The sequence below is a fragment of the Drosophila tropicalis genome, unplaced genomic scaffold, assembly GCF_018151085.1.
Source record: "Drosophila tropicalis isolate 14030-0801.00 unplaced genomic scaffold, ASM1815108v1 contig_845, whole genome shotgun sequence".
NCBI classification, from domain to species: Eukaryota; Metazoa; Arthropoda; class Insecta; order Diptera; family Drosophilidae; genus Drosophila; species Drosophila tropicalis.
Genome location: NW_027173338.1, coordinates 9,530,655 through 9,543,664, shown reverse-complemented (window position 1 = coordinate 9,543,664; position 13,010 = coordinate 9,530,655). Strand labels below are relative to the sequence as shown.

The following is a 13,010-nucleotide window of genomic DNA, read 5'->3' as shown; positions in this document are numbered from 1 at the left end:
CATGGGCACAGGGCATGGGCATGGGCTTGGGCTTGGGATGTGTCTTTGACTTTTGTAATATTTTGGAGAAATAAATTCGCATTTGAAACGGATTCGGATACGGATTCGTAAACGAAATCCTTAAGCACACAACGACTTGAACACAAGCAAATGTACATAGGTATATATAAATATTTCTATGTACTTGTATGTATGTATGTATCTATGTATGCTTTGTAGTTATATACGACCACTTAAATTTAAAATACAACGTGGCAAAAAGGGCTGCTGCTGCCCAGACCCCCTTATGGAAAAACTTCAACCCACTCACCCTCGGCCCGCACCCGCAAGTGAACTCGAACCCAAGCTGAAGCCCAAAACTCAATCCAACCCTGGGCCCAAAACACCAAATAGTTTTGGGAAAACTTTTGCATTTGTGCCTTTGCTTTTGTGTATGTGTATTTGTGTGTGTGTGTATGTACGTTTATATGTATGTCAGTTAAGCTCAAGTAGCACAACAAAAACAACAAAAGTAGAAGCAACTACAAATTTTGTTTAAATTTAATGTATTTTCTATGGCAAACACTTGTCCAGTCCTTTAGACCTCATCCCCACCTTCACACACACACACTCACACACACAACATTATCATAGTGAGTGTGAGTGAAATAAAGCTATGAAAATAGAGAGTGTAAGAGAGATAGAGACATAGATGAATGTATTGTATACACATATATAATAATAATGTTTTTCCATTTCCATTTTTCGCATCTATTTCCACAAAATGTTCGTGTGTGTGTGTGTGTATGTGAGCAAAACAATTTCATTTGAAGTTTAAGCAGAAAATTAGAATTTTCAAGTGTTGCAATGGGGTTTTAGACCAAAACCTGTCCTCCCTCCTCCACCTCCACCCCACCCCTTTTCACATGTCACCTTACTATCCACTCTGTCCGTTAGGTGGGTTTTTCTTCTTCGTTGCTATTGTGCGCACAATGACATAATCCCTCATCTACATAAACATTAGAGCTAGAGAGTTTAACTCAAAAGTTTTTAGTTTCGGTTTCGTTTTTGGTCCATACACAGCCATAAGCCGTAAGACCAACCAATACTACACCGCCCCCACTTCCCTTCCTCACCGTCATCATCATCATCGCCAATAAACTTCCGCCAACTGTACGTATGTGTGTGTGCAGGGACCAAAGTGTCTCCAGTGTCGGCACTTTTGCCACTTTGCTACTTTATGCCCAAGTGTTCAGTAGTAGTGTATATAGGCAAGAGACATTGTCCCCATGCACAAATACATATATTATATATCCGTACATACATACATATACATATTGTACATATATTGAAATAGACACAAATACACACGTGTGGAGAAGACAAAGACGACGTTTTATATCTGACATGCGGCAGATGTAGTTTCGTAAATTAATTTTACAACATATTTTTCTTGAATTTAATCAATTAATTTCAAGATTCACATGGTCGATCTTTTTTAAAAACATTCGAAAGCGATTTCTCACAGACTTGACTTAATTTTTTTGTTGTCAAACTGTTGTTTTATAGTATTTAAAATTGATAATTTAGTCTCATCTTCATTTCAATTTGCATACAGACTCCCATTAAGAGAACGTCCAAAAAGTAGGCAATACATTTTTCTAAACGGAAGTAGGCAATATATTTATCTAATGTAAGCGGAAGTTAAAAAAGTATTGCCTACTTCTTAGGGAACTGTGTGATCTTAATGGCTAAATGTTAATTGAAACTCTTTACAAATGAAACATTATTTTCAATTATTACGCCTTTATTGAGTTAACCAATTTGCACTGTAGGAGATGGCATTGTTGATGGATGCTAATGAAATGTGAAAGTTTCATTGCAAAACCTTTTGCTGAGTGACATTGCTATCGGACATGGATACATTTCGAAATAATGAGACAGATGGAGACAAAGAGAAAGAGCAGGGGGGGCTGGCATCGCAGAGAGATAGACAAAAACCTTCAGATACATGCGTGTAACGCACGCACTGCAAATGTATTTCCAATCATTTTACTCATTATCCTGGCAAAAGTTTTATGCCAATGTGCTAGTGTGTGTGTGTGTGTGTGTGGCAGAGACTACTTGAACATTTTCATGTCCTTCCCTCATTTGCAATGTGTACGTTGAGGAAAAGTGACAGGGGCAGGGGTAAAACTGGCCAAGCTGGCCAAGTAAGTACCACTAGGCGCGGTGCGTTACCAAAACTCGTATGTGTGTGTGTGTGTGTGAGTGAGAGAGTGTGCCTGCCTGCCTGTGTGTGTGTGTGGGAGGGATTTCTGGTTCTGGGTTTGAGTCGGCTTGCAAGCGTGTTGGCGTTAATGGTTCTTGATGAAATGAAATAATGGGTGCGTTTATTCACGTAATGTATTTGTATTTGTTACAGCAGCAGTAGCAAAAGCAACAACAGCAACAACAACAACAACAACATCAACAAAGAGGCATACATATTTACAATAATAACACAGCTCGTAAAACGAATGAATAACTGAATGGAATGATTGAATGCCGGATGGAATGAAAGCGGCGCCCAGGCGACGGCAACGGCAACGGCAACATCGACAACAACAAGGGCTAACAAAACGCTTTTCGTTAGTTTTCATTATTTTCCGCATTTAAGCGTATTTATTCCGTTGTTAATCGAATTTATTAAATGCAAACACGCCAACGAATAGAAGACTTTCACACACACACGCACACACTAGTAATAGTCGTAGTCGTGTTAGCTCTCTTGCCCTTGGCCCTTTCACCTCAACTATTCACCCCTGCGAAACTGCCTTTAACCCCCGCCCCCGCCCCCACACATTTCACTTATTCTGGGCGCGTTTTGTTTGGCTTGAGAAATGTTTCTCGCATGATTATTGCTGCCTGCTAATTTTACGCATTTCAAACAGACATTTTTGTTGGAATAGACCATTAAATGTCTTTATTTTCTGGCCAACTGGACTGGCTATATAATATATAGATTGTAAATTTTGTGATTGCAATGAAATTTTATTCGTTACTTCAAAGCGAAGTTTCAAAACTTTTCTAATAGTTTAATCCAAAATGCATATATAACATTGATTTCAAAAGAAACTAGTTAGTTCAACAGCAAGGATACGCATTGATATGTAAGGATATGCTCCTAATTCTATGATATAAGAAAGGCCTTCAGTTGGGCAAAGAAAATGACCGAATGCATTCAGTTCTCTGGTATGTTTTTGTGTGAGCATCTGGCAAATAAAACTGAAAGAAACTTTATGCATTAACTTTGGAGTCAGCGCCAGAAGGTCCAGCCAAGAGTGACCGCCTCTTCGCACCCCCATCAACTGGATCCATGCTTCCATCTAGCCTATCCTAGGACACAGTGCATTTGGCATGGCCCAGAAATGAGCAAGTAGCTTCATATGTCAATGATGTAATTTTTTTTTGTGCTTCTGCTTCGCCCACAAAACGATGGCGCCAAATGCATTGGCAACATTAGGTTTCCTTCGACGCCTTGCACCTATCGGTCTATGGATGCTAAAGCTGACAGTTGCAGTTCCTGCCAAGATATTTTGCCGTATTCTTTTTGAATATTGTTGTTTGTTTTTTTTTTGCTCATTTGAAGTGTTCACACAAACACGGAACGGTGGGAGAGGTGGGTGAATGGAGGCTGGGTATAGGGACAAACACATGACTATGCACCTCCTTTTTGCTGTTATTATTTTGGCTGCCATTTATTTGCTGTCAATGTTTCGGCTGCCGGCCGGTCGGTCTCCACCTCAAATAGTCCTCGTCCACGTCTGCCTGGGGCCGTGTTAGATGTTCGTTTTTCATATCCCATTGATGGGTAATGTTAAGGTATGATGGACTGGTTAGCATAAATTTAGGACTTGTAGTTCTTTCTAAGTGATTGGACAAAAAGCAGAAAGCCTTAACTTTACATTCATTAATTTCACCGAGCATTAGCCTTGCTTTAGCTGTGCTAGATAATTCATTGACTAGAGGGTAACTTTAAGTCGTGTTGGGTAACTTAATATGTGGCATTTTTTCTGTGTCCTTGCTGCTATCATTTTCATTTTAAAATGTCGTCCGCATTTCTCTTAGACGACGAAGAGGATGCCTCTACCCAAAGGTCAGCGACGGCGGCTGCTGCTCCTACGCTTTGCCTTGTTAGTCCGAACCTTTTTTTGCCCCCGCCCATCTTGTTCGGCCCATCCCTGCGTCTCAAAGTTACTGGCTGCTTCTTCAAGTCGTTTAGAGTGGGCGGAGTGAGGATGAGTTTTGGGAGATGGACACTTTATAAATGTTTCTGCAACGGATTTTTGCAAAGTAAACTTTTTCGCCTTTGTAGTTTTTGCTCTATTCCACTTGGCCCGCATCTGATTGCGAGTGTGTGACATTTGTGTGGGCGGCTCGGAGGGAATGTGTGGGGGCATAGCAAATATATTAAAATGCAAACCCAACTCATATTACTGGACCTGAAGCAGAGGGATGGGGTTAGAAAACAAAATAAAGAAAAAAGAAACGGAGGAGGGTATTGGGAAATGGTCTTGGTCTTAGTTCTTGAGTCCTTGCGCACACATGTGCGCAATTTCCAAGTCCGTTTCGGCCATTGCCAATGCCTTCAAATAAATCGAATGCACAAAAAAGCAATAAAACGAAATAAAATCTAAATATGTATGTATGATTCAGTCTCTCTCTCTGGATCTTTTTTTTGGGGTGTGTGTGTGTGTGTGTTGAGTGTCGCCCTTTTTTGTTCGTTCTTCGTTCTTCTTCTACTTACTTTGCCGTCCTTTTGGCTAGTAGAAGCTGTCGAAGTCAAAGTCGAAACGTGGGTGAGCTTCTATTCTAAGGATGGGGCAGTTAGGACTTGACAGAGAACAAGAAAAAACTTATCATTTTTATCATTGCGCAAAAGTTTATCCTTTTTGCTTTGGCCGTTAATATTTTCGATTCCGATTTCCAAGACCAGCCCCTCCCACACACACACACACACATACAGTACGGTTACCGTTGCCGTTCGGAATTTCAAATGACTTTTTCCGCCTTCTATCCTTCCCGTTGGCCTACAGAATGAAGACGAGGCGAGGCTTATTGAATGTTTATGCTTTATTAAATTTGATTTCTTTTGCCTTGCCGACCGTTTTGAGGCTTGGCAGCTGCGCTGGACCCAGGCCAGACCAGACCGGACCAGCCCAGAGCCTGCCGAGTTGCCGAACTGCCCAACTGCCCAACATTTGTTGCAATGATCTATGTGCGCTGAATATTAAATGGCATCTCTTGGACCAGAGCTGAACGGAGCCTATTATCATTTTAATGCGCGATAAATACGACATTTGCGACGTTATACAAAGTGCGTGTAATGTGCTCCCGGACACTTCTATTGATAACGGGTTCTCACAACATCCTTGGACCATAATATCGAATGGTAATCATAATCACAATAATAGTAATGGCAATAGTAATGGTAATATTCATTGTTTTTTGCGTTTGTTATTTAGAACAAACTTACATACATATGTGAATGTCCATTACGATTCCCACTTATGCGCATGAAGCCGGAATGTGTTTATAATCGTACTCGAAATGTTTTTGGGCCAGCAGTTGGTCAGTTAGTCAGCACACTGTCCTTATTTTTGTCCTTGTCGTCCAAATGCCTAATGCGACACGTGCTTCGCGCATATTTCTTCACACTCTTGTTCCCCCGCAGGAAAAAAGAGAAGAAAACTCAGCTTGGTTATGGCCCTAATGATTGCCTATATAGTATAGCTATTGCTCGTTAGGATCAGAGAGCACTGTCTATCTGAAGATGACGTTGAGCATTAGACCAAATTGTCTGTCCATAATTAGGTGACGATAAATTTAAGTGTTATCGATAGTTTGGGGGAACATTTTGTGAATCTCACTGCATATCTTATAAGTTCTTTTTTGTCATTTGGTAAGACTACTTAGATATAATTTTATATGTAAATAGGATAAATATAGCTTGGAGGGCTGCATGAATGCATTCAAATCGATGTTTGAGTTATTCAGTTCTATTGAATGAGGCTAAGAACTATAATAAATTTAGTTAGTTGGCTAATTAATCAAGCTTTAAATAAGAGAATGAATTCAGTTCATTGACCGATTCTTTAGTCTCATGTTTTACGTTAGTTAGAAATAAAATTTTATTCATTTGAATACTTTTTCTTAAAGGTTTATTCAATCAAAGTATTGAATGCATTCGTAAAGCCCTCGAATACATACATGTGGTATACGTAATGTTGGCAATATGCAAATGAATAATTATATATAATAGAGCAGAAATAAACCGATAAATGTTAAAAATGTAAATTAGATTTTTTAATTTTGTCAAATTTTATCTGTAGAATTGAAACTTATCATAGTTTTAGTTTGCCAATTTTATTTTGTCCTGCTCTTTATCGGTTTATCCATTTGATAGTTAGCTACAATTGGCAAATCATATGCGAATATGTTTTATATATATATATATATCATTTTTTGAGCAGTCTTTCCGATCGTTCGATAAATCATACACAAGAGGCAAATATTTGAATAATAAAGTGTGTAAAACGAATGGCAAGCTTGAAGTATGAAGAATGGGAAAAATATGGGTAAATCACTCACCGAAATCATTGCCACCCATGCCGGAAGGTCCTGGCAGCAAACCCGGAATGCCCTGCAGGCCAAGGAATGCATTGGGGAACGAGTGTGAACGCTGATTATCCATGCCATCGAGTGTACCATCATGCTGGCCATCACCTCGATCTGAGGGCTCTGTATCGCTGCTATTGGAATCCTCGCCAGCACTCTGGCCGAGATCGTGTTTCTGTGAAGAGATGGGTTAAATATGCAGTTGGTGGAAGCAGCTTAGGGGGAACCCACCTGATTAGCCTGTTGTCCATTACTGTTCTCGAGTGCCTGGCCCAAAAGTGATTCACGCAGTTCTAGATTACGTTCACGATCCTTTGAAGTGTCGCGACCACTACGATTACGGGTCAGTGGATGTTGTCCGGCCACAGGGAATTCACGATCGAGGAGCAGTCTTTCCGGACTGATGCCATGTTGGGCCCGGAACAGATCGGCACTTTTAATGCGCTTTTGTGGTGGCGGCGTTAGATGACTCTTACGTCCGCCATCCATTTCACTTAGATCCCAGTGATTACTGCTGTTTGCCTGCATGAATGAAGAGAAAAGGAAATTGGTTTTCTTTTACTATCGCTTGCGAATCGGGGCTAAAAGGCGAGTGCAAGCTAGAGGAACTTGAACACTTTACTTTGATGGGAGTGGGATTGGATTTTCTTACGGGCGACGATGCAGAGGCCTTCAATTCCTGTATGGCGGGTGTGCCGCTGGCACTTGATCCGCCACCTGATCCAACGCTGTGGCCTTGACCCTGGTTGCTAATGTTACTGCTGCTATTGTTGTGGTTGTTGTTGCTGTTGTTGCTGCTATTGTTGTGGCTGCTGCTGCTGCTGCCCGAGGGTAAACTGGCAGTGGCTGCTGCTGCTGCAGCAACAGCGGCAGTTAATGAAGCTGCTGCTGCGGCTGCTACACTGGCACTTGGTGGCACTGCAACGGGTAGCTGCGGCGTACTGAAGGGGGAACTGTGATTATTGCTGCTGTTGTTGTTGTTGTTGTTGGTGCTGCTGCTGCTGCTATTGGCAGAATGGGCCGCAGGCAAATAGTTGCTGATCTTGTTATGGTTACTACTCTCGGCATTATTATTATTATTGTGATTATTATTATTATTGTGACTGAGAGCGGCAGACAAGGCCTTGGCATACGGATAGCCGCCATTGACATCCGCCAGACCCCGTATTTGCAGCAAATGTGCTGTCTTTAGGAAGTCGGGTAACTGTTCATGGCTGACATTAACTTCGCCATTGTACATGAAGCTGTAAGCCAAAAGAAAGAGAAACGAAACGAAATGAAATGAAAACCCCTGAAAGAACCCTGAGGGTGGTGATGAACTTACCTCAATAGATTCTCCACATCATCGCTGCGTACATCACGCAATATGACAATGGGATGCTCGCAGGGATTTGCCTTGAGCAATTTGCGAAAATAAGGACTACACGCACTGAGCACAACCTTGTGGGCGGTAAATGAACGCTCATCACAGGCCAGCGTTACGTCGACAAAGTCCTCCTCGTCGCGTAGATGACGAAACGAGCTGAGTATCGAAGTCTGAAAGTCGTTCCATTTGAGAGCGTAATGTTGCTGATGGGAGGCGGACGCAGCCAATGCCGAGGACGACGACGATGATGCCGCTGAGGATGAGGATGATGTTGGTGGCAGCGGCGGCGGTGGCGTTGCTGGCGATAAAGCTGAAGCGGCGCTTGCTGCCATTGCGGCTGTGGAGAGTGTATGCGAGTGGGCGGAATGGGTTGCCGGTGGGGGTGGCTCCATTTTCACCACTCCCGCACTGTTATTCTCCGCCGTTTGCAGCTGGGTGGACTCGGTCATTTAAGTGGTCCTATATAGACTCCTTTTCTCTCCTCTCCTTCTTCTTCGTCTTCGTTTTCGTCTATGCGTGTTTGAGTTTTCTTTTTGGCCCTTAATGGACTTGATCCGCAGCCTTTTGTCTGTTTAATTCCTTGACCCGTTTTCAATTGATTCTCGGGGTTTTCTTTTTTTTTCCTCTTTGTTGTGTTGAACAAATTCGTGTGTTCTTGTTCCTTCTTATTCTTTTGTGTCTGAGATTCGCAAATATTTACTATGCCGTTTCGCCAATCTATCGTTTGTCGTTGTTGTTGTTGGAATTTGTTTCAGTTGTTGTTGTTGTTGTTGCTCTCTCAGCGCTAATTTGGCGAAAGTTGCGGCAACCTCTGGCGGCCTTTGTCCATTTTTATCGGACTACTGGAGCCTTGGCCAATGGACGGAGCTGAAATTGTAATAAAGTCTCATGAGTTTTTCTTTCCTTTTCTAAATATTTCTTTCAAGCTTATTCTAGATTCAATTGTTTGCCCCTGACAGGTGGCTTAGCCACCGAGCCTACACCCAGAAACCGGAATCATTAAATATTATTACCAATTATTCATACATAAGCAAGCGAGACCGTGAGATGGAGGAGACGGAGACCCGAACACGCTGCCGGTGGTTGGCGGCTCACCGTGGTGTCTAATGAAATCATTAATTACATGAGCGCACAGAGCGGGCCACTTGTCCTAAGGTGGGGGGTATGAGTATTAGACGCAAATCAATTTAATTTAACCGTTTACAAGCAGCCAACAATGGTTGTTGGATCACATGCCCCTCCGCCCCGCCAACTACCATCAGCTTCCAGTCCAAAGATCTTTCAGTTACAAGCCAAAATAATTGTCTACAGAAGATCATTAGATGGTTGGCAGACGGAGATAGAGGCGGCTCAGAAAAACGATCAACCATCCATCTTTCAGACAGTCGAGAAGTACTCGCGGTTTGTTTTCGGAGGCCCCTCACCCCAACTGAGTGAGTGGTTTCGAGTATATAACCTGATCGATGTACTGCCATCAAAATATTTATAAACGCATTCATCTCGGCTTATCGCTGCTCTTGTATTACATATCAGGAGCGGTTTATGATTAATAAGGGTGGCTTTAAATAACATGATATAGACTTTAGTTGGCTTACTGAGTTACCCTTGTTCTTGACATGATATGAATCAGCCCTTTTCAGGCAGAGAGAGAGGGAGAGAGTATGCACTCTCTTCCCTTTGTCTTCCCTTTTCCCTTTTGAAGTTTCTAATAACTAAAACTAACTAATACAAATGAGTTAGATGAATCTTCATCATATTTTCAACCTCATCTCACATGACCTACGACCCTGCTTATCGAGGAAGGGGGGAAAATTGTTTATGGCCCGAAACAGTGGCAGAATGTGGCTACTACTACTACTACTAATGAAAAACCAAAACAACGAATCAAAAGAAAACCAATGGACAAACTTTCCAATTGCAATTTGGCGCCGGCATTTGCAGTTGAATAATTTTTCAACCGATCGAAGGCAAAGGGAATGTCAGAACCGGGTGACCCTTCAGTTCTGCGTGTTTTACAATTTCGTTGGGTTAGGTACTCGAACATTTTTTGATTAATGATATGAGGTTTTAAATTCGATTACCTATAGCTTAAAACCCACAGTTCATACACAATTGCTTGATTGAAGGTTTGCTTCGAAAAACTAAATCATGAATTTTGTATCTTCGTGTAAGTAATTACAATTATTAAACTATCTAGAACGCCCGTTAAAAACCTTTTCCTTTCTATGCGTGTAGCATATAAAAGTATATGTATTTATAGGAAAATTTGTATGGGTGTGTGTGTGTGTGTGTGTTTGGTAATTTATGAAGTAACCCAAAACAATTTCATCATAACACATTTGCCAGCAATTATTTCGTTTATTGAACAAACATTCGCGTCGTATCGCATAAATTCGAAAAGGCGAAACAGGCGAGTGGCAACACAGACAAATAAAACAACAACCCTGTCCCAACCCAGTCCCCCCTCGTCCCGATAAACTGGTTGGTAACCGAAAAATATGTAAATGAAAAAAATGTTATTATAATGATCAGCTGCAGGATGTTAGTTAGTTGCTGCACGTTTATTTCTATGTATTTATATCACAAAAACATTGTGTGTGTGTGTGTGTGTGTGTGTGTGTGTCTACGGGTGAGTGCAACGCAATTGAAATTTGCGCTTTGATGTTAGCTACACTTAGAGAAAAAGGGATTGAACCTAAACTGTCAAGGTGTTGCAAAGAAGTTCACTCAGCCAATCTATGTCTAGCTTAACCCCAAAGCTCATAAAAGCTGTTATCAGAGAAGAAGATGTTATGAAGATGAACATCTTCCTAGTCTGAAGAAATTGTCGAATAGTTATTAAAAACAAGATGATTTAAGCAAGGTCATGTAGCTATTAAAAGTCTATAAAAAACGTTTTTAAGTATTACAGTTCTTGTAGTGATCTGTTCCAGCTTAACTCATCTATCGGATCTATCTTGACGAAGTGATTTTGATGTACAACAACTTGAAGATGTTCTCAGTTTTGTACTAGATTTGTTCAGTGTACTAATGTATATTATATATACATATGTATATATACAAAAAATGCAACTGACAGCGAAACAACAATGGCAATGCAACACCGTTTAAAATGTGCAACTGAAAATGGCAGCCACAGCTAATGCGGAACGATAGCACAACTCTAGAGCCTGGCTAAACAAAACATTTCAAATTTGCGTGAAGCAACAAAAATCAGTTGAAATAAAAAGGCCAAACAAAACACATATCCACACACACAGACACACTCGTACATGTGTAATTGAAAGGACTTTTGTGAAAATGCAGGAAAATATGTGGGTTGAGATTGTGTCGTTCGCTAAACGGGGGGCAGGTAGAAGAGAAAGGGGAGCCCTAGCATAATAACAAATAAATGTAAATGATAATAGTAAATAAAAAACGAATTACTAAACAACACACAATCATCCGCCAACACATAGATATAGATACATATAGAACGATATGTGTATGCGAATAAACACGCATACTTGGTCGCTGGGGGAGGGGCGGGTGTCAGGGGTTAGACATTCTAGCGGAAGTCGCTGGAATAACAACAACTGGTACATACATTTCTTTTTTTATATATTTCTTGTGCGATTTGGTGGGGGCCCCTGGGCCAAATACAATTCTTGTACTAACTATTTTTTTTTGCTTTTTCTTTTTATATTTTTGGGTAAATTGATATGGCGCCTGCCTTGATATCTTAGACCCTCCCACAAGAACTTCTATCTTCAACTCCATCTCTGACCTACCATCTCCACCTATCACTCAACTGAACGCCCCTGCGAGTCAGTCCTGTTGATTACGGCAAGTATGCTAAGTAGGTGAATGTGAAATGGAAACAAACTGAAAGCGTTTGTTATGTTGATGATAATGATTATTGTTTTTACGATTTGCATTTGAGTTGTTGTCAAATTGGAGAATGATATCCCAAAATATTTTCATTGTACAAGTAGTCTTTCCGCTTTCCATTTCCCTCCATCCCCTTCCCCCTCTCACACTCACTTACGCCCCCTTGCCACGTTTTTATTTTTATTACTTTTACTGTTATGTTTATGTACTTATTGTCGTTGATATTGGGGTCGTCATCGTAAACATAAGTGACAAACAGGAGGAGAAAAGGCAACTTGATAATACATATAAGCTTCAATGTTAGTTTATATGAAATATGCATAGAAAATCATAGATAATGTTACAGGAACTAGGCGTGAATATTATGGCATTATAATTTTATCCGATACCATATCAATTATGTGGCATTAAAGGCACTCGAAGGACTATCATATGTTGGTAGAAATTTTCTACTGATTGTGAGACTTTTAAGTCCTAAAACTAATATTATGATATGGACGGAAATCTCTCTGTTTGCTTCTTAAAAGATTTCGAAAGCTGTTTCTTCAAACCAAAGGCAAATGAGGACTTGGCGAAAAGAAAGTTGCAATTTAAATTGTTAAATTTCATCTCTTTGAAATAACTTTGAGAGCAAAGTCAATAATTATTTGTTTTGTAAATTTGCAAATCCAAGTAAGGCATTAACAAAGTGTCATAAGTATGACAAATTGTATTATATTCGTTCGTTGATAATGAAGATGAAATAGGTTGGTTTATTTGAAAGGGGGCTTCAAGTATATATGTATGTATATATATATTATGATTGGCACTCAAATGGGAGGCCAAATTGCAGGCAAATTATTTAAAAACCAATTAAAATTGCTCATACGCCATGTAGGTCGCACATGGCTGGTATTTGTATGTATATACGTATGTGTGTATATTAGAGATAGCTAGACGAATTCTCTATTTACAGGTGCATATATATTCAAAACACACATACTCACACACACGCACACACACACACACGCACGCACAGTTGAAAATATTCCAAAAATCTAAATTAGAATGTCAATAAAATAGTTTTTTTAATGAAATAATTAATTAGATTTTGCACATCAACAACCGAACACTCATTTTCCGACCACACAAACAC

At 40.4% G+C, this 13,010-nt stretch overlaps 1 protein-coding gene across 1 annotated transcript in view; it reads right to left on the bottom strand.

The window, feature by feature from the left end:
- Positions 1–13,010, bottom strand: part of ab (abrupt) — a 52,529-nt gene that overhangs the window by 19,691 nt on the left and 19,828 nt on the right. The window contains exons 3-6 of the mRNA XM_068295493.1: positions 7,964–8,872; positions 7,262–7,883; positions 6,871–7,161; positions 6,613–6,814 (exon numbers count right to left, since the gene is read on the bottom strand). Of these exons, the coding sequence (XP_068151594.1) occupies positions 6,613–6,814; positions 6,871–7,161; positions 7,262–7,883; positions 7,964–8,454 (1,606 nt within the window). The 5' untranslated portion in view covers positions 8,455–8,872. The remainder of the gene's footprint in view (positions 1–6,612; positions 6,815–6,870; positions 7,162–7,261; positions 7,884–7,963; positions 8,873–13,010) is intronic.